This window comes from Perca fluviatilis, chromosome 3 (genome assembly GCF_010015445.1).
Source record: "Perca fluviatilis chromosome 3, GENO_Pfluv_1.0, whole genome shotgun sequence".
Lineage (NCBI taxonomy): Eukaryota > Metazoa > Chordata > Actinopteri > Perciformes > Percidae > Perca > Perca fluviatilis.
In genome coordinates, this window is record NC_053114.1 from 35441581 (window position 1) to 35468970 (window position 27390).

Genomic DNA, 27390 nt, shown 5'->3' on the forward strand with positions numbered 1-27390 from the left:
TAGCCAAAAAATTTGAACATCGACAACTTCTCAGTCCCTCCACGCTTTCTGCTAAAGCCCAAAACAGTCTCCTAAGCCGCACTACAGGCTGAAGGTGGTGCCAGAGGAGCCAGATTTTTTTTTTAATTACCTGCTTCATGTAGTTCTACTCGAACATAGGGTCAGTTTCAGCAAATATGACAGAAAGTTAGTTTTATAAGTCTTACCTACTGCACCTTTAATATCACGCTGACTATTTATCTCTATAATATTACTTTAAGGTATTTTATGAGGCGCTTCAACAAAATAGTACAGGGGGAGCAATTTATAAACGGATGTTCTTTTTATTTGATCTTACATCATAATAAAATATTATAGAGGTTTACAAAACATAGTGTGTATTTTAGTGTGAGCTATTCTGCCTTTTGGCCAAACAGAAAACTGTTGCACATAGAATTAACAAACACAATCTTAAACTTAGAATAGCAGAACAAAGAAACACTTGAAAAACTTACCTTGGTAAGATTCAGATTTAAGTGTATAGGAATTTGCTTTGGTAAGCTCATTTTGATGCTTATCAACTTCTACACCATATACATGATTTAAAGTGCTCATATTATGCTCATTTTCAGGCTCATAATTGTATTTAGTAGTAGGTTGTACCAGAATAGGTTTTACATGGTTTAATTTTCAAAAAAACACCATATTTTTGTTGTACTGCACATTGCTGCAGCTCCTCTTTTCACCCGGTGTGTTGAATTCTCCGTTTTAGCTACCAAGTAAGTCTTCTCATTTCTGTTCAATCTTTGTTGGGAGTCCCACATGCACAGTAACTAGGTCAGCACTATAAGCCAGTCAGAAGCTGAGTTTGAGGGAGTGTCCCGCTAGCAGCTAGGCGAGCATTATAACGTGTGTCACAAAGTGACGCACGTTCGTCATGGAAGTAAAGGCTGGACTACAATAGAGCTGTTTGGAGCAGTTTGTGAACAGTGTTTCTGTGGGAGATGGTAAATCCCTTTGGGGTGGACTTTGAGGTTTTTCACTTTATAAACCTATAACATGCACAAAAAACATATAGAACACAAAAAAAAGGAAAGGGAAAAAGCCAAAAAGCATAATATGAGCACTGTAAACATAATCACTCTTAAAAAAATAAATACTCATAGCTTCTCTAAAATATACTGCCAACATAAAGTTTCCACTTAAAGATTGTATTTTGCCAACATTTTAACCAGCAAAAACATATATTCGGATTTCTGGCAAGTGACATATTTTTCAGTGGGATAATCCACTCCAGCCTGTTTTTATTAAAGTGAAGGGAATACCAGGAGCATTCTTAGCATTGTGAAATACATTTTTAATAACTGCACAGCTTGTCATGGTTGATCCCTTACAAATAAAACACTGTTAGCTTGTACAGATCGTTTAGTCTACATACAGTTACATACAGTTGTTCTCTACACTGTATTCTGGCCTGAAATACTTATCATAATCAGCTTCTTATAAAATAAAAATAAAAAAAATAAAACGGAAAATACACAAAACAGTGTCTGAAAGTTTCATGTAGCTGAGATCAGAATTGCTTAAAGTTGTAATCCTTAAGATTTCAGCCAGGGTTGATTTGGCTACACCTATGGTTATTGTAAGGAAGTGTAATACTCCTTGAGCAGCTACTTTGTCAGAAATACAACACAATACCAACTAGTGTATTTGTTTTCAGCACAAACAAACAAACTCACGTTGTAGGTATGTTATAATCCAGTGAGGGATGAAACGATGAAAACAACTAAATAGAAAGGTATTTACAATTGCCATTCAGTGTGAATATGTTTAATGGCTATTGCATAAAAAATGCAGACCATAAATAGTATCAAAAGTGGGATTATAACTTTAAATTAAGCCATCTTTTTAAGCTTTCCAGGTCTGTAGAAAAAGTACAAATGTAACAGTCAAAAGTCATGCATATACATTTTTCTCTCATATTAACAACACAAATATCTGTCCAAAAAAATCATAAATTATAACTTCTTTTGAAAACTTGCTTTATGATCTCTGGCATGCCACCTCTACAGCACAACCAACGTCAAGCGGTGTGTTCGATAACCACAGTAACATTTACTTTATCTCAGTGGGGAAATGTTGAAAAAAATAAATAAATAAATAGAGATGTGCTTCCAAAATAATCGAAGAGCTGTTTCAGAATAAAAATCTGGCATACTATTAAAACTGTTCTACCAACATGTGTACTTCTCAGTCAGGATAGTCTGCCATAGTCTTTCAAAAATAGGTTTATTATCACATATGAAGAGGCATTTGTGACCTATGAATAAGAAAATGCTTATCTAAAGTATTGATTTCTGAAGGAGAAACAGCTTTCATTTGTAAAGAATGGCAGAGTTGTGAACATACAGGTGGAGGTGAACACTAGTGTGTGCCAGTATTCTATACAAATAAAAAAAAAAAACTCCTTCGTACTGAAAAATCCATACTTTACTATAAAAGTGTCAAATTCATGCGTCTACCCAGAACTGTCTGGCAGCAAAGCAGGTGCTGCCTCCTGTCCAGAGGCGGAATGCATTCTGATGAGGCAGATGCTAAGGTGTAGCAGCTAATAATTGATCATGAGTAGATGGTGATAACCTCTCGACCTCCACCTCGGACCAGCAGCACTCTTTCCAAGCCTTCAGTCAACACCTCCAGAAACTCCATATCTGAGGTACACGTTAAAGAAGTAAAACCAGCCACACCATAGCCTACACACTTTGTATGTGTACTGCGGCCCAAAGTCTCTTATACATTTATCAGGGTTTCCGCGGGGTCTTAAAAGGTCTAAAAAAGTCTAAAATTTAAAAACCAAAATGTTAGGCCTTAAAAAGTCTTAAATTCTGAAGTATTGTGTTCTAGGTCTCAAATCATTTTAAACAATCTTAATTTTCCAACATCCATGTAACGCTACCTCTAAAGCTCATTGAAATGTTTTTTTCTTTTTTTTCATTCTGTGTTGTAGTTCTTTCTTTGGCTGTAGTCCAAATATAATTTTCTGTGTATGTACAGATCATTATTACTCTGTATCGCTTTTATTCAATTTAAATCATTTGATTTACTTTGCAAGTACTATTGTGACTCTGCATTTCGTTGTACTGTAATGTCGTGATATAGGTCTTAAATTTCATTCATAAAGGTCTTAAAAAGTCTTAAATTTGACGTGTTGAAACCTGCAGAAACCCTGATTTGTGCAAGACCCCTTCTGTTTGTTCATATTGGTAAAGGATACAGTTCTCATCTCCGTCTGTGTTACGAGGTGGCCCTGGCATGTTGAGCAGCACTAATCGAGCATCATGGGACCTGTTGACTATTACCTCGTTCAGCTTCACAGCTGTATGCATTCGTCGCACATTAGACTGATCCCTGGAGTGGAGCAAGTGGGAGAGACAGTGAGTAGAATGGATTTGTGCAAATAAGAAACTTTTTTGGACTATTTCCAAGCAAGCGCTCACTGTTTTAAAATAGGGAAACTTACAACAAGGGAAGGGGAAAATTAAATGAAAGGTTTAGCATTTTAACGGCACGTTTTTTTTTCTGGTTGAAAGGGAGAAAAGATAGTCTCACATTGCCAGACCTTCCTCCACAGCGCTGCGGAGGAAGGTCTGGCTAATCCACACAGCATTCCGGGATGGGAGAAAAACGTGCTCTGGTTTATTGGCATGTCTTTAAACCAATCACAATCATCATGGGCGGCGCTATGCGCCGGACGGAGCCCCAGTGCCGCTGCAAAATAGCCTCGAGAAGGAACTTGTTTTGGTGGAAAGTGTACGTTCAAAAGTTGTTTTAGTCGTGCAACAGAAAACTCAGATTGGACAGATAGTCTAGCTAGTTGTCTGGATTCATCTGCAGAGATCTGAGGAGCAGTTAACCATAGTCCTCATAAATCGACCGTAGTATTCAAACACAAAGAAAGCAGAATGTAATGGATATCCGGCTGAAAAAAAGGACATCCGGCGGAATTTCCGGCGGCAACAGAGCAATCCCGGAAGTGGAACGTCGTGGATATAGACTACAGTAAAGGTGATACTGAGGTTAACTGAATGGGACTCACGGTTTGAGGCTCATGAGTTCTCTGAAGTTCTCGGGTGCATTGTTCCTGTTCCTCCTCTCAGCCTCACACTTCTCTCTTGTCCACGTCATCTGGACCTTCTCTGGAGGAGCCTCCACCACCTCCTCCTCCTCATCTGAGTATAGACTTCCCATACGCACCAAAGAGTGTCTGTCCTTAACCAGCTGGGCCTGCAAGTGCCATGGGAATATAATGAGGCTGAGTTGTCAATATACTGAGTATAACTACCGCTGTTATTCAGAACAGAGTTAAGGTCGAGCAGGTGAGATTCCCAAATTCCAACTCTACAGACAACCTTTAGTCGAAACATGAAAACACGGTAGTCTTTCAGTGATTTATCATGCATATGTTACTTTAGTTTTTTTTATTTATATGATTATATTATTAGTAAAATATTTCAGGAATAAACACAAAAAAAAGCATACTTCTCTTTGTCTTTCTGCACCGGACAGCCTCATTTGCCTCAACATTTGGGACCTCTGCTCCATCATTAACGTTCGCTCATAGGTGTACGCTGAGATGTCACTGTCGTGCTACAGTACCATTTGCAAAACATAATTTTAGTGGTTAATCCAACTTAAACATATGTGTCGGTTGAACATGAACAGGAGTGACCATGGAAGTAAATTCATAAGTGTTCAAGTCGAGCAGTTTGTTTTTTTAACACTGTAATTTGAAACATGTTTGTAGCATCTTGTAGTTATCTTGTAGTTATAGGCATCTGGTTCCAGTTGCAATTTTTATTACAGAGTTACAGAGTTGTTTTGAGCTGGTTCTACCCATAAAAAAAACCATATACGAGTTTTAAACATTGCTCAGATTAGTGATTGTGTAAGAGGGATTCTTACCATCTCCACCACCTCCACCTCAGCCTCTATTCTCAGCTGGTAAAGGAATGTGGCCAGATCTTTCTTCATCTGGATGCTGTTATCATCCATCTGGGCTACAGTGAAGATGCGCATCTTGCATTTCCTCCAAACCTAAAACACAAATATAACCATGTGGTATTTCCACAAGTGTAATACCATGTACATTACTGAACAAATGTGACTATAATTACTTACACAAAACATACTAAAAGGCATTCTCCCAAATAACATAGACCTGAAACTAACAAATATTAAAGGAAAGCATGTCAAGTTGGAAGGATTACACTTACAAAGTTTGTTTTGCTCTATTTATAACTATCTAAAGTAGCGTATTGGAATAAAAAGATATCTGTCGCCTCACTTTATGCAGTTTGAGCAGAAAAGGCAGCAGCATTAGCATCCCCCCATCATGGACGATCCACCAAACGTCAATGTTGCCATCTGTGAAGCGTTCATGGTTGCTCGGGTAAAAGGACACATTTTTGGGCACCATCAGGGCCAGGTGGCCAGCTGTGGTGCAGCGGACTGTGTCTGAGTAGAGATGAAAACACGGAGTCATGGATATTAACTATTTGTATAAATTAATTTAGATACAACTTCTGTACAGGCCAGATGGAAACTAACACAGAATGTATTCAAACATCCAAATATTATATTTATATGAGCTTTTATTAAGCCCACAATTGCTGTAATTTTCAGGTCAATATAGCAAGGCGTTAGTTTAGTGCATGAGCATTTAATTGTGACAACTGCATACTATGCCTGTAACATTACACAATAAAAGGTTATTTGGAGTGGAAAGTCATTTAATATGGGTGCTATACTGCAAATGCTCATTTGGCCTTTTAAATATCATGTTGTATGTACAATATTTCAGTGAGACTCTTACTGATAAAAGTCTTCCAGGCACGAGGGTCCTCACTCTGTCGCCAGCCGTACGGCCAGCCCATCATCACAGTGTTGTGCTTCATGCCCCCCAGACCACAGGACTGGATCAGATGGACAATACCCTCCCGCACCTTAGATGCCACCACAATCTGGCAGAAACCCTTGACTCGCTCAATCTCCATCATATTCTTAATGGTCTGGCAGAAAAAATGTGGGCAAACAGAACAGAAATAGAACTGTAGTTCATGATTACAATAAGGAGTAAGCAGATAAACCAAAACAGTTGTAAACCATAGCTACATAATGCTTTAAAAGAAAATGATCTAAAAGATCATGTGCATACTACACACTTGCAAAATAGGGATTTATATAGCAAAACAAATGTTAAAGTGCTCATATTATGCTAATTTTCAGGTTCATAATTGTATTTAGAGGTTATATCAGAATAGGTTTACATGGTTTCATCTTCAAAAAACACCATATTTTTGTTGTCCTGCACATTGCTGCAGCTCCTCTTTTCACCCTGTGTGTTGAGCTCTCGGTTTTAGCTACAGAGTGAGGCATCACCAGTGGTGGAGGAAGTACTGAATCTCAGTACTTAAGTAAAAGTGCAAATAACCAGAGACATATTTACTTTAGTAAAAGTAGAAGTACAACGATGATAACCCTACTTAAGTAAAAGTAAAAAGTACCTGATTTTAAATGTCGCACATGCGCAGTAACTAGGTAAAGACTACTAGCCAGTCAGAAGCAGAGTATGAGGGTGTGCCACGCTAACAGCTAGGCGAGCATTATAACGTGTGTTACAAAGTGACACACGTTAGTCACGGAAGTAAAGACTGGACTATAGAGCTGTTTGGAGCAGCTTGTCTCAACAGTGTTTTCTGTTGGAGATGGTAAATCCCTTTGGGGTGGACTTTGGGCTTTTTCCCTTTGTAAACCTATAACGTGCACAAAAAAAGATATATAACACAATAAAGGAAAGGGAAAAAAGGCAAAAAGCATAATATGAGCACTTTAAACAGTTGAAATTAAATGAATTAGGTTTTACCTCCATTACCTCCCTGTATAGCACAAGCTCTAATGATAACTCTTGACACATAATACATGAATATTGGCTTAACACTAAGTGAATCGAGGATGGGTGATTCATTTCTCCAGTTGTAATCATGTAAACAAGAGCAAACTTTGCTTCACTTGTTTTTTGTTTTTTTTCACCAAACACATCACATTATGAAAAAGGTTCCTGCGCCAGTCCCCGTTATTTGATCTGAAATAGAATGCCTTTTATTATTATTAAATGGCTCATTGGCACCATACTGTAGTGACAACAACAAGCTATTTCCAGCCATGCTCTTTGATTAAAGTGACAAAAGCTTCAAAAACTGTTGCTGAGAAAGAACTGTCACAAAAATGGAAAATTCACATTGAGGCATGTTTTTCGCTTCATTGTGCTTTTCAAATTACAAAAGGTGGCCATTTGTAACAATGAGTTGCAACACAGTCAGCAACAGAGTACAATAGAGAATTGTATAGAGCATGTACAGCGTACACCCCTCTCTAGTATTTACCTGCTCAGCGGCCTGCATTTCCCCATAGCTTTCCAGGAAGTTGCCCTGGACGACAGAGCCCACAATGGTCAGACCCTTTCCTGCCTTTAGCTGCGAGGCAAAGGTGAGCAGACGAGGGTATTTTACATGGAGGTCCTCATCCAGTTTCAACAGCACAAGCAGCTGAGGTCTGTGGTGCACAGAGTCAAAGACAATATGAGTTGGTTCTGCAGGTCAAAACACATATATAATACGTCTAGCTTAAAACAGGCAGTGTTGTAATGTAACGGAGTACAAATACTTCGTTACTGTAGTAGAAATTTCACGTATCTGTACTTTACTTCGCTATTTAAATTTATGTCAACTTTCACTTTTACTCCACTACATTTCCTAGATAAAATGTATACTTTTACTCCGTTATATTTCCACTAAGCATCTTCGTTACTAAAAAATAAAATTAGAAGAAATGTGTGTGACTGCAATACGGGAGGTTTGGCGAGATTGCATTACGCACGCTCCGCACGCCGCGCGCTCTATTTCAGCACTTGTTTGTTGCTAAAGGAGGAGGAGGACGCACAACTGAAACCGCCACGGAAGCACGAGCACCTACTGGAGGAAGTGGTGAAGATAACGTCATACACCCATGGCCATATTTGCAAGAAATGTTTCTGTACATTGATGTCAGCTCTAAAAATCTGCTGTTTGTTCTTTGAACTTAAGAAAAGTCAGAGAACAGAATGTGATTTTGATTTGACGAGTGAGATTAAGAAGATATGGGAACCCTGAATATGCTTTATGCTTTACTATAAGAAAGCCACAATAAAGTTCACAATAAAAGTTCTAACCGCTTGCTTTTAAAAAAACAAAAACTTTTACTATTACTTCAAATACGTAAGTACATTAAATATCAGAAAATTACTTTTGATACTTAAGTGTAGTATATATCAGATACTTTAAGACTTTTACTTAAGTAATATTCTAAAAGGTAACTTTCACTTCTACCAAAGTCTTTTTCTAGTACGATACTTGTACTTTTACTCAAGTATTGCTTTCTAGTACTTTATACATAACTGAAAACAGGGATACATTTGGTTGAAATGTGAAAGTTTGGAGATTTAGGACACATATGCTTCTATGTCATCTGAATGACTACAATGAGTATTTTACTGTAAATCAGGTTGAATCATGTTGAAATAAAGAAATAGAAATGCTGTCGAGCCACCATTTTACACGCGACATAAACATCTAATGTCTATCTTTGGCAGTGGTGGCCTAGGGGTTAAGGAAGCAAGCTTGGGACCGGCGGTCGCCAGGTTCATTCCCCAGACCGGCAGGATAAAATCTGGGTGGGGAAAGTGAAAGAGCAGTGCTGGTCCCCTCCCTCATTACCACCACTGAGGTGCTCTTGAGCAAGGCCCTTAACCTCCAACTGCTCCAGTGGAGCTGCTCAGTGGCCAGCAGATCAGACTGTGGTTGTACTGGGCAGCTTCCAGGTATGAATGTGTAACTGTGTGAATGTGACAGGTCTTCGTTGCAGAAATTGTTCTCAATCGACTTACCTGGATAAATAAAGGTTAAAAAAACAAACATTTCTTGACCTCTGAATCATCTTGCCGGTGCTTACTGGGCTGCCTTGTTTACATTTCAATGATATATGTCCCCGTTCAAAACTATCAAGACTAGCTATTGTGTTGCTGCCATAGCATTAAGAGGAAGTGGTGAAAGAGGAAGTGCAGAATCTGAGTGATACAGCAAAAGATGACACACTAACTTACTGGAAATACCAAGCAAGCATGCTACAAATTAAAAGAATAAATCCCTTCCTCAGGCCACAACTTCCCAAAACTGACTCATTGTGTGACAGTATGGATAACAGCTGGTAGTAAATCTCTCATATGTTGTTTATTTTGTGTGGCATTATCTGCAATAATTCTGGAGGGTAATTTCTTATAGAAGGTAGAGACAGGATTTTGATAAAACTTTAAGCTTCTCACTAATCCAACATTTTTAAATTTAAACTGACTCCTTATGGGCTTTGTACAATCATAACAACGTGAACTATTTGATAGTTGTCAGAGGGTGACAGTGTGGCATGTTTGATGCTGCTTTATTTATAGTGTATGCTTTCCTCTCGTCACTGAACACAGATGTGAAAACCACTTTTATACCACAACATGCAATGTGGCTCCTCAGAGATGCGATCAAAAGGAGTTTTTTGTGGAGACGTTCAGAGTGTCTCTTGCTGTACCTCCAGTTCTTGGTGTGCGGGGGTCCAACCTCTAGTCTCAACAGGGCGTATCGCGCAGCGCTAAGGGACAGTCCTCTTATGCCATCTCCCCACTCCTTCTCTGCTCTGTTGTTGTTTGGGAGTGGATGAGACAAGACACAAACAAATAAGGAATAGCAGACAATTTGAGTGACCAGCTGTCCACCAGCATCCACATAGATCAGACAGAAACGCAGAGACTGCCATCATTACCCCATACTATACAGGAATGTACTGTAATAGGACAGCAACAAGAGAAGAAGAAAAAGAAACGTGCAAATGCATATTAGACTCCAGACATACCCCTGGTACTCAATGTATTTGTAGATCATCCCAGCAATGACCATGGCCACAATAGCGTAGTACCAGGAGGAGATGAACATTAGAGCCAGACACATACTCATGCCAAGGAAGGACAGAGCCCTGTGGGTGACACATAACACCTGAAGTAATGTTTTTGCATACCAAGAACAGCATCACTATTACATCATAAGTATAGCAGCCAGCACAATCTGACTGGTAAAAATAAAGTGTCCCCCCTACCCCCTTTAAGAAGTATGGTGGAGCTACACCTGTACTCACCAGTGGTAATATTTAAACCTTGGCCTCCAGTTGGGTGTTCGTAAAAGAGTCTGAACTGCACAGGCTAAGTTCACAAAGAGATAGCACATCAAGAAGAACCTGTTGAGTAAACACAAGGAGAATTTCAACACATGTGAGGTAGATACTATATGATTAGTGGTTTAGTCAGCCTAAACAAAAAAGGGAAATTAAGAAATGACTTGGCATATGTCATATATTTGGCGTATTTGTGAACAGTATGCAAGCTTACATTGAAAGTATGGGAGCCACCATGTCGAGGGAGGCAATAAGGATGCCCAGCTCAGCTATGAGACCAGTCAGTAGTAGGGCCCATGTAGGCTCTCCATTGGTCTTTCCGTGACCGAACACCTGAAACAAAAACATTGTAAACAAATTTGTAATTCAAATGCAGCAATGCAAATCACGTATTGTTTGTTACTGCATCATAATCAAATAAACTTGCAATTCAAATATTAGCAAACATCTCCAGCACAACATGTGATTTAGAGGTTATCCTGAATATTAAAATGATCATATGTTTTGGAAATAATAAGAAGCAGACTATGGAGTAACTGTTGTCTCTGGCTGTGTGTGAGTCAAGTCTGTAAGAGCCATTTCTGTTTTGCAGCAACAATGGCCATTTTTTCAGAGAATGTGAAGTTGTTACATAATGTATTTATCAACAGTATGTACTGTCCCACCCTGAGGAAAGGAATGATGTTGTCTTTGGCTATAGCCTGTAGAAGTCGGGGAGCCCCAGTGAGCGACTGCAGGCCTGCCCCAACCGTAGAGAAGAAGGAGCCAATGACAATAACCCACGGAGACGGCCAGGAGAGCGTTCCCACCACCAAGTTTTTTCGAACGGCGTCTCCAAATCTGCAAGTACATGCTGACTGAATATAACCAAGAATGTGATCTTTTTAAATGCTACTTTATAAGAAAGTGTTTTTGATAGTACTAACTTGCAGTAGGACACACATAAACTTACTTGTCCCTAAGGACTACTCCTTCGATACAAGATCCAAACAGAACCACAGAACTGAAATCTGAATACGAGAGGTCAAGGAGCTCACGGTGGCACAAAGATCTATATTAAATCTGCTTTCCTATCCTGTTCGAAGGAGCAAGACTGTTAGTTTTATTGTGGGTAGTCAACAGAATAAGGATACAAACAAGTGAAGTAGTAGTAATGGCTAAGATAGTTCCCACAGGGATGGACTTTTGAGCATCACGGAGATCACCAGATCTGTTGGACCCTGCCATGATACCTATAAAACAAAACAGACAGTTTAAAACAACAGAGGACATGAAAATGCTGTTTAACTATACCCCCTGCTGGATGGATTGAAGTGATGTTTAAATCATCCCTATTTTACTGTGTGCAAAGTCACTTTTGTAAGAAAGAAAAAAATACAGTACCAGTCAAAAAGTTTGGACACACTTTCCCATTCAAGTGAAAGAGAAAGTGTGTCCAAACTTTTTGACTGGTACTGTATATAATACAACATAGCAGGTAGTTAAAGCAAAACAAACAATTCGGCTTGGAATCATGTCTGCATTATAGATTTACGTTTAAACAGGTTAACCACTGAGGCATTACACTTAGGTTTTTGTCACAATCACATCATTTGCTAAATGATTTAAGTTTTAAGGTAAACATGTTAGGAAAGAATCATTTTACAGTTTCATACAGACTGTAGACTGAGGTATGTGCCATAAAAGAACTTTTTCTGCTTTATGACGTTGTTATACCTGTGGCAGATGGGAAGAAGATCCCAACCAGAAGTGTGAATGATGTAGCGATGTCTGCTGACACATACATGCCAAAGTTCTCCACGGCACCATGGGCATCCACTGACTGTAGCCCCGCTTTCTCTAAGATCTCCCCTTTCTGTTGGTAGTCGCCCCACATGTTTTCTAACAGAGAACAGACATTTAAAACATTAGCAACAAACTAAGAGAGCGACATTCTATCAGGCCTGTGTGTTATTCATTCAAGTTTGCCATAGAACAATTATTGATTCTTAAAATTGTTTAAAATCATGTGCAAAAGTTTTTATTTTTATTTTTATTTTTTTACCTTGAATGGTAACAAAAAAAAGTTTTTACCCCTTAATCAGTATGTTTATAGTAATGATATATACTTGGAACATTAAAGGTGCAGTAGGTAAGACTTATAAAACAAATTTTCTGTCATATTTGCTGAAACTGACCCTTTGTTTGAGTAGAACAACATGAAGCAGGTACCACCTACAGCCTGTAGTGTGATTTGCAAAAATCCACAGCTCCTTGTTCAGATGCACCAATCAAGGCCAGGAGGGGGGTCTAACTGTGTGTCAATCACTGCTCATGCACACGTATTCATTCTCCCTTGTGGGGGGAGGGGCTTAGGAGACCGTTTTGGGCTTTAGCAAGAAAGGGGGAGGGAATGAGAAGTTGTCGATATTCAAATTTTTTGGCTAAGCCCTGGATCTTCGCAATCCTACTTACAGCACCTTTAAGAGTCAACATTAACATATGTATTATCTAATGAAATCTCATCCTGTATACTTTAATCCCTACAGTACTATCAACTAATAATAAATGTACCTCTTATAATTCCACTGCCAAGTCCAGGGATGCCCTGTATCTCTGTCACATTGTTCTGGATGAAGTAGTCATCACACTGAGCGCTGCTCATGTTCCCCGGCAGACAGAACCTTTCCCACAGCTGACTGGGCACCGTGATGTTACCCTTTATCACAGTCTTAGCACACACATCGAAGCGATCTCTCACCAACGTTCTGTTTCCCAGCATGCAGATCCTACAGCAATAACATGGACACAAATCAAAATGATTACTATATCAGTCGTCATTATTTCCAACAACAACAACATCATCATCATCATCATCATGGTCCTCATCATATCTCCTTTATTATTATAACCATAGTAGTTAAATTATACTCAAACTATTTAACTGGAAAATGATACAACAAATAGGCACCCCAGGCCTAATTAGTGGCAGATTGGAGACAGAATCGTAACAACACAGAGAAAATACAATACAAAAACAAAAATAACAATAGAAAAGCATGTATTCCTTCTCCATGTGGAATGAATACCACACAGAATTAGCATTCTCTCCCCCATTTAAGACACTAAATATATATAAAGGTCCCCACAATTAACTCTATTTACTGTTAATACATATGTTTATGCTGGAGCTGCTCCCCCCGCGACCCGTCACCGGATAAGCGTACGAAGATGGATGGACATGTTTATTCTAGTAAACTGCAGACTTACGGGAATTCAGGGGGATGAGTCATGGATTTTAATGCCCCAGCATAGATAGAAACAATTGAGATAATGACGCAGGCCAGGAAAAGAGAAGCCAGCTTGTTGACATATTTGACTCCTACAAAAACCACCACAGCCATCAGGCTGAGGCAGATAGAGCCGTAGACTCGCATATTGTTCAGCATGGCACTGTCACTCCCAAGGGTGTCTGTAGCGTGAAATATGGCCGCCTGGGGGACCAAATATTTCTAAGGAAAAAATAAATTACAACAGGAAGGTTACTGCATATACAGTATATTTAAAAACACATGTAATGGCTGCTATATTTGTTTACGGAACAGTGTTTAGGAATCATATCTAGGCATACAAATGCGAGCTGGAATATAACCACAGAATAATATTTCAGCAAACTGACCAAGAAGATTTCGATGGCACCCAGAATGTACATGGCAGAAGCAAAGGTGGTGCCTAAGTAGAAGCACAGACCCACAGCTCCTCCAAACTCAGGGCCAAGGGATCGGGAGATCATGAAGTATGCCCCTCCAGCTAGAACAGTAAAACAAAGTGTTACACACAAAAAGCCACTGGAAAGCATCGGTACTGCATGCACTGAACACAACAGTAAATCTCTGCTGCCCCCAAGTGGAAGAATATGTAATAGAAAATGTACCTTCTACATCTATTCGGAGCAGTCCGGAGATATCAAGGTCCAGCAAGTAATTATTTGAAAAGCAGTTTATGTCTATTTACTTGTACAAAAAAGTATTTATAGTACTGCTGAAGGACATGTGCTGGATACATGTTTGCTTAGGGACATTTTCAGTGAATACAGTAGAGTTCAAAGTATTACCTGGAACAACACCATTCGTGGCAATGGCACTCATTGATATGGCCGTGAGCATTGTCTACAGAAGAAAGGGAAAAATAGGATTAATATGGAAAAGCTATGGCAACTTGGGGTGTTCCGGTAATATCCAATGATCAAATTGAAAGCCAGCACAGCTTCCATCTAAGAAAGCGTATCTCTAAATATTTAGATAATGTAGCCCGGATGTTAATAAGACCACAGTATTTGTTATTTAAGAAAGGTAACTAAAGCATACTAAGTAAAATACCAAAAAAACATTTCAAAGTGACATTCTTCACCTTAAATAATGTCTGCTGCTTATGCAACCATGTAGCAATAGAAGCTGGCCCACATTGTTGGTGTAATCAACCCAGCATAATAGTGTGTGTGTGTGTGTGTGTGTGTGTGTGTGTGTGTGTGTGTGTGTGTGTGTGTGTGTGTGTGTGTGTGTGTGTGTGTGTGTGTGTGTGTGTGTGTGTGTGTGTGTGTGTGTGTACAGTAGGCTATGTGTGTGTGTGTGTGTGTGTGTGTGCATACTAACACATGAGCAGCACATGAGGACAATCAGGAGGGACTGCATGATGCCAGCCATCCCAACAATCCAAGTCAGTCGGAGGAAAAGAATGACACCAAAGATGTTCTGCAGACACGGCAAGTAGACCCCCATCAGAGTGCCCATGTTGGGAGACTGATAGAGATAAAGAGGGAGAGAGGGAGGGGGCAAAGAGAGAGAGAGAGAGAGAGAGAGAGAGAGAGAGAGAGAGAGAGAAAAGAGAGAGAGAGAGAGAGAAAGAGAAAGAGAGAGAGGAGAATATTGACCATGACATTTCAGGAAACAAGTGTATTGATCATTTGTATTGACTGATGCACTTTTTTAAAGGTCATTCAATCATGTTATCAGCTCTTTGCATGTATCCAGGTCGTACGCAGCCACGATCTGACTGCAGAGCGTGCAAAGGCATAAGCAATCAATCAACAACTGTTAATACAAATCAAGAACTTGGATAGTGAGGCAGGGAGAGAGCCAGAGATGGAGGATAATGTTTCTAAACCTCCAAAGACTGGGTGCTAATAAACAGTGAGGCTATAGTGTTCCTCTGCTGTGCCCAGACTGCTGACCTTGGGGGTCTTCCTGCGTGAGGCCTCAGCGCTCTCCGCCTCCTCATGCTCCTTGGCTCCCTGGGTGATGTTGGTGTAGCTGACCAAGCGGCTGAGCAGGGAGGAAACCTTTGGCCGGATGTCCAGCTCTTCCTGAAAGAAGAACGGGGAAGAAGGTAAATGAATGAGTTTGGTGCAAGTCTATCATCTGACAGAAATATTAGGCAATAAAAATAACAGACCTCAAACAAAGCCAGATTTCTGTCATAGAAATCATTCTTTTTGCTAGCAGCATCAGCATTGTTGAGAAATGGACTGTCTTCTTTATGATTCTCGTGTCCTATTAGGCAGAGGAAAACAAGACTTATGGTTAACAATAAAAAACAAAGTTGCTTTTTGAGTTATATAGGGCTAAATTAAGGTTATTTTTCCTGCCAATGAATCAAGCAAAAAAATTCTTAAAGATATATTATCAATAATTTCTATATCACACTGTCTTAAGATAATGCTTATTTAATGTAAAAACCAGACTTCCATGGACAGTATAAAGTGCCCAGCGGTGTCCGTGCTGATTCAGAGGCTTCTCAAATGTAACACAAAAATTAAGGGGAAAGCAATTCTTAGATACATTTCTTAAAGATTAAAAATCCATTCAATATTTTTTTAGAATTAAAAATGTACATCTTCATGATGACATTAAGCTAAATGTTTCATTGATGGACATATACAATTTATTTTTATCAATGTCACCAATTTGCCTTAAAAATTAAAATAAGATCATTTGTTGGAAACAATCTATAGCAATTGGGGGTAGGCGATATGGCCCTTAAAGAATATGATATTTCAGGGTATATCTGTGATGATATGACAATATTTTATTATTAATTACAAGAACATAGAATTGCAACAAAAACTTCAACATAAACATTAATAGTTTGCCTTCAATTATTCGGTAAAAGCTAAGAGAAAGTTATATCTCAGTTGTTACAAATAGTACAACAAAGTGCACATCTAAACAGTTAAATTAGGCAATTACGTCAACAAGTTGGAATATTGGCATAATCACGATATACATTTTTTCATATCATGATTAGAACAAATATATTATCATGAGTGATGTAATATGGCACACACCTAATATCAAATCCACCTTTTTCCATGGCAATATTTTTTAATATTCAGTTAGCTTTGAACTCTCACTATCAATTATAATTTAAACATCATAATAATCTCCATGTAACTTCAGAAACACAACTCATGCAGTGAAAGGCCAAAAGCAGCACAGACCAACAAAGCACAGTCCAGGTGATAAACAGGCATATAATTAGATTCAACTCTCTTTAACTTTTGCTTTTGAAGAAAAGAATCAAGCAGAGATGAACGCAGTGCCTGGGGTAATTATTGCGCGCAAAGTAGCACTGAAAACGTTCACAGGCACGTACACACCTCATTACCTAGAAATTACCTAACCTTGGGTTATTAAAGCATGTAAACCTTAACAGCGGCATCTCAATACCCAAATTAATCCTGCAACAAGAAGTCTGCCAATTTAGCCAAGTGGGCATGAAATAGAAAAATATTTAGTGTTGAAGGTATAGCAGCTTTGTTGTAAGTGAGTTGGTTGAGCTTCAATGCTAGTCTTCACTCACCTGTGTCCTGTGTCCCACTGCTGCTAGTATCTCTGTGGGTAAGCATAGTTATACGATGTGTGAAGACTGCAACAGAGCACTCTGTGCTCTAGCTTGGGGAATTGTCGATCACTATACAGGACACTCGGTCACCCAGGGTGAATACTCATTCAGGGGCCTGATTTAACACATGGTGCACGGTGAGGGGGGTGAGAGGTGGGGAGTGGAGGATACAGTGGTAACTCGCTGACTAACAAGCACATGGCGCACATGACGTGCACACACACACACACACACACACACACACACACATGCACGGCACATGTCTGCTCATAAGGATTTAAGAGCCTTGGGTTGGGTTTAAGGTATCTCAAAGAAGTGCAGTATTACAGTGTTTGTATTCTTACATTGTACTGATGTTCAGTCTGGATAAATCAGTATCATCAGTCATCAATCTTTCTTCCAAGTCATTATTCCAAGAATGTAGCAATGAGCAAAACAATAATTTATAGGTGTATTAAAACAAATAGTTGATAATTTGAAGCATAAAGGCCACATTCGTATTGGTCTGCCTTTCCAAACCCTAACAACTAGCCTACACAGCTGGATGTGAGTTATGGCTGTGAAGAGATAAGAGTAAAAACAATGCCGACACTGTCCTCTAGTGTCATCTTGCTGTCAGTTGCATTGATGTTCCAAGCAGCAATGAGTGAGGACTACTGTAGATGAGATGAAGGCACTGATTGACTTAAAAAGACATCTAGCATTTTTGGAGCAATGCAGGTGGATGTTGCTCCACAATTAGCCATAGACTAAGATATGTTCAAATGTTTCCTGGCAGGAACTGTTACTCTGTGCTGCTCCAAACACTACCCTAATAGTTAATATATAATGGTAAAGCCTAAAATAGTTCAGCTTCCAGCTCATTCCAGCAAAATGAAAGTCACTTTAACAATGAGGAGACAGTGGGGGGTCTCCTGTTCATAACTTCACATTAAATGTCTGATTAAAAAGATTAAAGATTAACTGGCTTGTTACGAAGGCACGTAAGAGTCTTGCTGTGTGCACACAGAGGCTTTACAGCAACATGTACCGACATGTCACCAGTGCCCCCTCCAAAACAGCTCACCACCACTGCTAGAAGATCTGTGCTGAAGGGCCGACACATTTACAGAAGGGTGCATCAAAGTAGGGAAGTTAAGCAGGGCGTACATTACTTTTTCTTTTCCACTGACCACTGACTACCTATTATTTGTTTTGTTGAGGTTTCTCAGCTTCCTTAAGTATAAAGTGTTGGTGTTGGGGTGCACAGGGTACTGTACTTACAGCATCGTCAGAAATAAGAAAAAGACAAACATTAAAAAAGAGCATGCACTATAGTCATTAGCCAAGATTATAAGTACTATTACTACTACTATTACTACTACTAAGTCATAGTATTTAGCTCCAGTCAATAAACACTAAAAGGAACAAAAGTCCAAAACAAATGTTTTGACAGACTGCTTATGTGTCAGGGGTGTCTGGCTATAATTTGTGTTTACAACTAGATCAATTCCCAGAGAAATGCTACGTTGTCAAGTCTTTTCAAAGTGCAAAGTGCGTGACACAAACAAAAGCCAACGTTTTAGGCAAATCTACAAAGACAAAATTAGTATGAGTTATGATTTTTTACAACTTCCAGAAAGCGGCTCTTGCTAAACTTCTTCAAGACTTTTTACCAAACAGTGCATTAGTTTACTTTATCTAGACTGCACAGTGCACTTGGGTGGGATATTTTTAGTAATCAAGAGTTTTTACAGTGATCTTTCAAATGTACGTTTTAAAAACCAGTAGGCCGAATGTTTAAGGCAGAAAAAATCTTCACAGCAATGTGTCTGCACTTTAAACAAAAAAAAAGTAGATTAGTCATGGAAAACAATATCCCTTTCCATTAGCTTCTTAGGGTTTGAAAAAGCCTCTTTGCTAAACCACCAGTTTAATAAACACTTAAGACTTAACACTGATAGGCAGAAAAGTAGTAGAGCTTAGCTAACTCTACTTTGTGCAGTTAGTTGGCAATAATGTTGTACTGATTATGTGTTTGGAGGTGGTGTGTGTGTGTCTGTGTCTGTGTAAGTGTGTAAAAGAGAGAGAGAGAGACAATGAAAGAGACAGTATGTAAATATCTGTGGCTCCATTCTTCATTTGATTAGCTCCCTCTGCTTTTATACACTGCATGGCTTTAAAGCATAGCTGGATGTGACTATGCCACTGAGTTGGGCAAACATAATACAACACTGTTGCATGGACTTAGGTCAACTGGTTAAATTGTAAACTTATTCTCTATTGTCCACTATATTAAGCTCATTGTTTGTGTTTCTGGGCCTGTAAAATGATCCTCCAAACCATCAGAGCCACTCTGACCACTTACAACTGTCTGCACCTTACCAACTTTACTTTTTCCAATCAGCTGCAGAAGGCAAAATAGTGATTGAGAAACCAATCCTAAGGGCCGGGACACATCAGGCCGATTATCGGCCGTGGGACAGTCTGGCGAGGTCAGTGACTCAAATCTGTTCGGTGTGTCCCGTGCAGTCGTCCGTCTGGGGGGCTGTCGGCGTTCATTTTGGCCGACCTGACATGTTCGGTCGGCAGCAGGGAAGTCGGGACTGACCCGGAAATGACGAGCGGAATGAGGTGACTAGAGTCTCTCAAAATCTGATGAAAATCTTTTAAACTGATCTTTGTTGAGCTGAAATGAAGACAGATTCAGCAACTGCATGGCCTATTTCTTGCTTAAAATGTTTTCAGAAACACGTTTCAGTGAACTATTTTAGTACAATACGAGATCGTATTCTGAACGGCTGCCATGACAGTCTGGCTTTCAATTTCCGGAGAAAACAAACCCATGTGACGCGTTCGTCCAATCAGCTGCCGGTTTTCATTTCTTGGGCAACATTACAGATTAGCGCCGCCTGCTGTTATAGAGATGTATTATGTCTTGTCTCCTCGTCTTTTTGGTCTGTTCTGTGGCAGTTTTTTGGACCTCGGGGCGCGACTGATCATATCGGCGGGTTTTTCTGTCAACGGTCGGCTGTCGGCTATATGTGTTCCGGCCATTAGATTGAACTCAAACTTTGACATGACTTATTTGAAGTATTGCTACAGTATGTGTAAAGTAGGCCGGCTTTACCAACATGATATGAAATGTCATTTCCATTACTCATAAACAGGAGTTCTGAAAGTCCAGTTGGGTCATTATGTGTTTGCATGTGTACACAGTACAGCCCTAACCCCGCACATTATGTTAGTTACAGCATCAAGCACTACTGTGGAGGCAGGATACAACATTGTTAGGCATGGTATTTGTCATAATTGCAAATAATACCTTAAAACTGAGGCATGCCAAGTGCACATGCTGAAGGGAAGCAGAAGGAAAGCCAATAAAATAGCATATATGAATGCAGATATGTCCATGAAAATGTTTGTCTCAAACCGAGCATGAACTGCCCAGGGGGGTACATATTTTCTAGTCTGTGGCAATCCTTAAATCATTCAAGTGTACTGCTGTCATCTTGGTCATTAAAAATAAACATGGTGGGTAGGCATATTTTCAGAAATTGCTACTAGTTGTTTTTTTTGCATTGCACTTTTTTCTCCTCCCTAGCCTGTGGCAAGAACCAATGTAATGTGTGCTATAGCAATAGGCCAATGTTAGCTGTAATGGCTGTGTTTCATGCGGAGCAGCATCTGAACCGAGCATTGGAATGCTAACCTGCTGAGCCGCACAGCAAAACATATTAGCTTTGATGTGTGCTAATGATGAGAAAAGGACGACAGCTCAGCCTGATTACCTCAGGGGGTAAAGGTGGGCGGGAAGAGGTGCATCGTACAACAGACTTTTGAAAAGACACAAATTAACTAAATGGGCACATCAGTGGGTGTAGATCTAATGACTAAACAAACCCAAAGTGTGGTCTGTACAGGAGAATTGCCTATCTGCAGTGTCTTTGCAAAATTGTTAATGACATTTAAGCTGTACATTTACTGCACACACAACCCATTCTTGTAAATGTCTGCTTTACGTAAATGTTACAGATGTACAGATTATAGACTGTACGGTCTATGGTAAAGATAAACAGTCACTGCTAAACTATCTACACATGATCTACTTTAAATATCATAAACAGAACACTACCGTGGAGGTCAGCAACAGGATGTTTATCCTTTAGTAACTTCAGTACTTGAGTTGTACCCTGTCATGTCCACGGAGGAGTTTGGAAATAATAGTGAGATTAGTCCCCTGTACTGCAACCCGGCTGTCAGCACTTTCCTTGTACACAAATGGAGGGAACATAAACAGGAATATCCCCTTTAAGCAACAGTCTACTTTAAAGATAAGAAGGTGTTATCCTTGTTCAGAAATCACACTCAATAGTCAAGTTTGCGCTCTGTTGAGGCACTTTTAGTTATTATTGTACCATTACCACCAGTTACCATTGTAGCCAATTAAAAACATACAGTGCTGCTCATGAGTATTGGAACCCCTGCTACAGTTGACTAAAAAGAGGAATAAAAAAATCATCTTTTGGAAATTGATCTTAATGCCTTAATTGAAAAAATTTGGAAAAATCCAACCTTTGAGACCGCCAATTTTCTTTGTGAATGAATAATGTATCGTAAATAAATAAATGTTCTTCCTTAAAATACAGGGGGCATAAGTATACACACCCCTATGTTAAATTCCCATAGAGGCAGACTGATTTTTATTTTTAAAGGCCAGTTATTTCATGGATCCAGGATACTATGCATCCTGACAAAGTTGAATATCCTGAATTAATATGATTGCTAGGAGATCTTCTGGAAGAACTGGGGGGCACAATGGAAAAAACAACATCTGAGCTGCTCTGCTTGCCCTGTTGTCACTTTGATGTGAATGAAGAGATAGAACAAAAATGGCAGATGATTGGATGGCAAGGCAGTTGAATCATAGGAAACAATGTGTGACAAATAATTTAATTAAAGCAAAATCTTGAACCCTTGTATGGTGTTCGGGTCTGTGGGACCCATTTTCAATGTTTGCTAAAAGAAAAATTATGCTATTTATTATTTCTTGAGTCAAACTCATTGGGCTTGGCTCATTTTCTGTGAAGAACATAAATAAGAACTTATTTTCAATGACTGCATATGGTACACCAGGGGGGGTGTACCATATGCAGTCATTGAAAATAAGTTATTTTTTTATGTTCTTCACAGAAAATGAGACACCAGGGGGGTGTACCATATGCAGTCATTGAAAATAAGTTGTTTTAATAATTATTACATATGAGGTATTTGGGTCTACTGGACCCGAGTGTATTTACATGTAGGAGCTATGAAACAATGTTGTCTTTCTGCACCTGCTATTCCCACACAAAGTTACAAAATTGTTACATTTCAAGCACTTACTCCTGTTCTGATTAAGTTCTAAGAAATAAGCACCAATATTGATCAAAAATCTTGTTTCTATTTTTTTTTACCTTTTTATAATTGAATTTCCTTATTTTCTCACAAAAAACGAAAATTATCATAAATGTGATCTCACAGGGGTAAATGGCAAATATGAACCATAAATTATGTATATATTATTGGTAATTGAGCTAAAGTAAACATCTATTAAGTAATTTTACATACATTGTTATGGCTGTATTGATTTAAAAGCCTTATAATGTGGTGGGTCCACCAGACCCAGGAACTTTGGCTGTGTAACAAAAATGAGAAACACCACACACAAGAGTTAAACTTCTTAGACTTACAAAGAGTTGTTAAGGCTTGTGCACCAGTGTGTGTGTGTGTGTGTGTGTGTGTGTGTGTGTGTGTGTGTGTGTGTGTGTGTGTGTGTGTGTGTGTGTGTGTGTGTGTGTGTGTGTGTGTGTGGCTGTCTGAATCTGTTCTAACTCTGTCATCAGTTCCACATTTCTGCTGCACCACAGTGTGTTTATCTCTCAAGGGTTATCTGAGTGGCATGCCAGACAGCATGACAGGAATGATCATCCTGCTCTCCTGAATTAGAGTTGGAACACACAAACAGCATTCTCCACGTCATCTACTCATTACATCAGTTTCTCAGCACCTGTTTGGTTTGAGGCCAATACAAGCAAAATACATTTGCACTACATGGTTATATTATTTACCCAGTCTTTCCAGTGTCACATCAAGGCTATTACAAAGACAGCATTTTTCCGTCTCAGTAACATTGAAAAAATTCGACCCATTTCATCATTTTGTGATGCTGAAACTGTAATCCATGCATTTGTCATCCCGACTTGATTACTGCAATGTCCTTTCTTCTGGTCTTCCAAATTGTGCCACTAGAGGCCTTCGACTTGCTCAGAACACTGCAGCCAGAATCACTAGAAAATATGACCAAATATGGCTCCCAGTGCAAGCTAGAGATGATTTGAAGGTTCTTCTTTTAACATTTAAGACCCTGCATGGACTCGCACCACCTTATTTTTCTGAGCTTATTACACCATATACACCGGAACGCTGTCTCTCTGCTCCCTTGATGCTGGTCTCCTGGTCATTCCCCTAGTAAGCAAACAATCTGTTGGTTATAGAGCATTTTCCTACCGTGCCCCTCATCTGTGGAATGGCCTCCCAATACATGTTAAAGAAGCTCACTCAGTGGACAATTTTTAATCTAGATTGAACACCCATCTGTACTCATTATACTACACACCATCCTTTCTGCGTCCTTCACAAACAAACTCTTTCACTTATTATCTTATGTTGCTGGTTTTGTATTGTTTATTATTACTGCTTTAATGCTGTTCAATTGTGTTTCTGCTGTCTGTTATTTCTGTGTTCCTTTAATTTTAAAGTACACTGAGACCATGTCTAATGGTGATTACACTTTAAATAAATTTGATTGATTGATAACAGAAAAAAAGAGCTTGCACTATATTCATAGGAAAATGAAAAGTTAACTGTAGGTATATTAATTGAATTCCATTTACGGATAACGTATTACATCAACAGTAATATCTACTGCACATTAGCTTTATTTAGTTCATGGGATATTATTTGTTGCCTTACTTCACACTGGTACACCTGGAATATCTACTTGTCATGCAAAAAGATACTTAGAGATAGAAAATAGTGTTTCTTGCTCACTTTTCCTGCTAGACTTTCGCAGCACACTTTCCTCTCTGAAATGTGAATCCAATTTAGGGTAGTTGCTCTTGCCCAGGAATACAGCATAGTTACAATGGCCACAGTGTTGGTCCTGTCCTGGGCTGAACAGAGCTGAGTTCACAAGCTAATACAGACTCTGCACTATGTCACTTCGTCCATGCTGCGGATGTCACACTGTGGCTGAGACATACAACATGTACCATACCCAAGCCCACCACTCCCATTATGAAATCATCCAGTACACGCAACCACTTTTGACTGGTTTTACGACAGCAAATACTGGGACTTTCCCACCCAACTTTTTACTGATTGAATGTTTCATAATGCTACATGTAAAACTCAAGTCGGAGAAATATTGAATATGTACATGCCTACTCGTGAAAAAATAGGCATAATAATAAAAAAAGATATTTTATTGTATACTTAAAAAATTTGTCCGGTATGATGTTTAAATAACTAAAAACAGTAAAGATGTTCCAAAAATGCAGTCAGCTACATTGCTTTGAGTAGCTGTTACTGTTTAGTTCCCACATGTGTTGGAAACTTAATGGTACTGCGTGCCCTTTGCTCCGTCTCATCATTCATCACACAGGCTGATCTCATGAAGTGGCGTATGTATGACATGCCAATTGGTATGCCATTATTGGCGTGTTATGCAGACGCACACTCGCTTTTCAGCGTGTTTATCAACGCCGTTTGTTCTCCATTGACTTACATTACCTTGCGTTTGCGTGTGAATTGACGCCATAGCGAGTAGTATGAGAGGGCGAAAATCGGTGTAGGGAGGTTGACCGGGGTGGTGGATGGGTAAAACACAGGACTTTCACCCAGGAGACTGGGGATTGCGTCCCGCGTGTGATGTTTACTTCGTTTTCCGTGTGTGTTGTTTCCTTACCGCGTCCTTTCCACGTTTTGTTCTTCTTTTCCTAATCCTAACCTGTTTTTCTTTTCCACCGCGTATGATGTTAAAACCAACCCTAGCCTCGCGATTACACGTAGCCTCGCGATAACACGCCACGTGGCTTTAGAAAGTGGCGTGTATGTTTACGCAAAGTCACGCTGAATCACACTCTCACTTCCTTCTTCTTCTCCTCCCTCTCACCCTTCCATCATACAGTCATCCTTGCAGCTACACACTAATTTTAATGCTTGTTGTTCTCAGGCTACAGGAAGCTCTCTCTGGAGGGTTAGGGGGAATTGTGAGAGCAGGAAGACAAGGGAGGCAGCAACAAGCTTGTGCGAAACCCAACCATAAAACTGCGAGGGTTATATGAGGACAACTGCTTTTCCCTCTATCGTCAAAACCTTTTGGAGGCATGTAGGCCTAGTACAGATTTCTGCTTTGACAACATTTGCTTAGACAACATTCGGGCCACTACTTTTTAACACTTGAATCACTGTTATGTACAGTATCTTATAAATGTATTAACTTGCCTTCCTGCTGTTTGTGAATGCCATTTGGCTCTAAAGGGTAACGTCCATGCATTCCAGATAATATACAAACAGACAGCTAGGTCAACATGTGCTTCGATTCCTTCTTGTTATGCTTCATGCAATCTACTTGAGCCCTGTGTCTCACTGAAACATATATAATCTCATCTGCATGGCAAGTTTTCATACAAATGTATACATTTACACTCCCACATTTACTGTATGCACAAACACACAGAAATGCACATACATCAAATTCAACACACACTGGCTGTTCACTCCCTGGAGGCTCATTAACACAGAAACAAATAGTTAGATGATGAGTCTTCAGCCTTGAACTCTGGAACTTTCCGATGTAATTCAGTTGTTGTTGAGCTCACAGGCAGCATGACGGTGAGGTAATATAAGTGGGTGGCCAGTCAGCGTGTGGGTTTGTACCCAGCCTGGCCTTCTGGACGCTTGGCAAAGCGTGGGTGCTTCTTTGGAAGGCCACACCCATGTGTGTCTTTTATTAAAAAACTCTGTTCCCCAAGTTGGTTCACGCTTTCAGCCCACACAAATCAGTGCTGCTCTCACATAATCCTACCCAGCGGCTACAAACTCCTCGCTCCTCTCCTTGTCTTCCCTCTGTCTTCCCTTTATCTTCTGTCTGGGACTGCCCCTACCCCCCTCTTTCAATGCTGTAAGCAAAACAAGTGAGTGACAGTGAGAGACAAGCTGCAAAAGAGAAGTGAGGAGGGAGAAATCTGCTCCTGTGTTGTTGAGCAGCCAGTCGCTGTGAAAGGAAATCCTCCGTTGGCACAAAGAGAGCTCCATCTTTTGTGCAAGGAAGCACTTGAGGCCTTTTCTTGTTGAGGCTGTACAGGGCCCCCTCACACATTCCCACAACCGTTGTGTCTTTCCCCCATGGTTCTCACGCCTTTCATTGTTTTCCCTTTGTTACTCATCTGTCCCTGAATTTATTTTAAAAGGCTTCCACGGGCAGCAAAAATATTCCAAAACGATAAAAGCAGTGTTTCTTCCACTTCACCTAAAGTGAGCTGTCAAACACAGACCTGCCTGCTGTAGGAAAACTGCTTTCTGGCCCTGGATAATTGCCATGGTTACCATACAACCAGCTGTTCAGAGGGCTCTCTAGACAAAGCAAGGCTGCCCCATGCTGTGCTGGGTCCAACTCATGAAGTATCACTTTTAGGAGACATTTATCAAGTTAAAAACATTCAAATTAGTCATGTTGTGTCCAAGCTGAAAGAAAAGAGCTGAGTAAAAGTTAGTTAGTTGAGACTTACCATCAGAGCTGACAGTATCTTGATGATCAGGACAGTCCTGTCCAGTGTCTCTGTAATCCACCCAGTTAATCCCCTCTAGACTATCGTAGTTGGACTGAGCTTGATCCTTCACCGGTACCACTGTGAAGTGAGGCATGTTTTCATCACTATCCTCTGCGTCTCCAGCTCAGCAACTCAACATAGCAGGCTAGCTGTTAGCCAGCTTCAGCTCAACTCCCACTAATGGTAACTACATTCCACTACACTGCGCTCACTTCCTCTAGAGGCTATTATCATACTCCCCGCCCACAGGCCAGCCCCTCCTGGTCTTTTTGTTTGAACAGAAAGGGAATGGAGGTCTCGGAGATGCATTTGGAAAGACACTCACACCCCCTCAAGGAGTAGGAGTGACCCGTAGGGCACAACTCTGATTAAA

General features: G+C 39.8%; 1 protein-coding gene across 2 annotated transcripts; it reads right to left on the reverse strand.

Moving 5' to 3' along the window:
- Positions 1-1248: 1248 nt before the first annotated feature.
- Positions 1249-27229, reverse strand: slc12a4 (solute carrier family 12 member 4). Of its 2 annotated transcripts, none has more exons than XM_039796099.1 (24): positions 26976-27229; positions 15715-15812; positions 15494-15625; positions 14916-15062; positions 14378-14432; positions 13943-14073; positions 13534-13775; positions 12838-13052; positions 12001-12165; positions 11418-11516; positions 11237-11294; positions 10950-11124; positions 10499-10617; positions 10249-10347; positions 9970-10089; positions 9649-9753; positions 7422-7590; positions 5852-6047; positions 5324-5493; positions 4942-5073; positions 4519-4626; positions 4076-4263; positions 3254-3387; positions 1249-2690 (listed from the first exon to the last, which is right to left on the reverse strand). In XM_039796099.1, exons 1-24 carry the CDS (start codon positions 27109-27111, stop codon positions 2599-2601), a joined length of 3285 nt encoding a protein of 1094 aa, XP_039652033.1. In that variant the 5' UTR covers positions 27112-27229; the 3' UTR covers positions 1249-2598. The 2 variants fall into 2 exon arrangements, with proteins under 2 accessions (XP_039652033.1, XP_039652034.1); XM_039796100.1 differs by lacking the exon at positions 26976-27229 and adding an exon at positions 17122-17266.
- Between the last annotated feature and the right edge of the window lie 161 nt (positions 27230-27390).

What these genes read in the sequence shown, in the direction of transcription:
- slc12a4 (XM_039796099.1), bottom strand. Translation starts at nt 27,111, where the DNA reads ATGCCTCACTTCACAGTGGTACCGGTGAAGGATCAAGCTCAGTCCAAC. An exon ending in TACTACTACTTCACTTGTTT is followed by an intron (nt 11,295 to 11,417) that starts GTATCCTTATTC and finishes TCTCGTATTCAG; the next exon opens with ATTTCAGTTCTGTGGTTCTG. An exon ending in GTGCAGAAAGACAAAGAGAA is followed by an intron (nt 4,264 to 4,518) that starts GTATGCTTTTTT and finishes TGGCACTTGCAG; the next exon opens with GCCCAGCTGGTTAAGGACAG.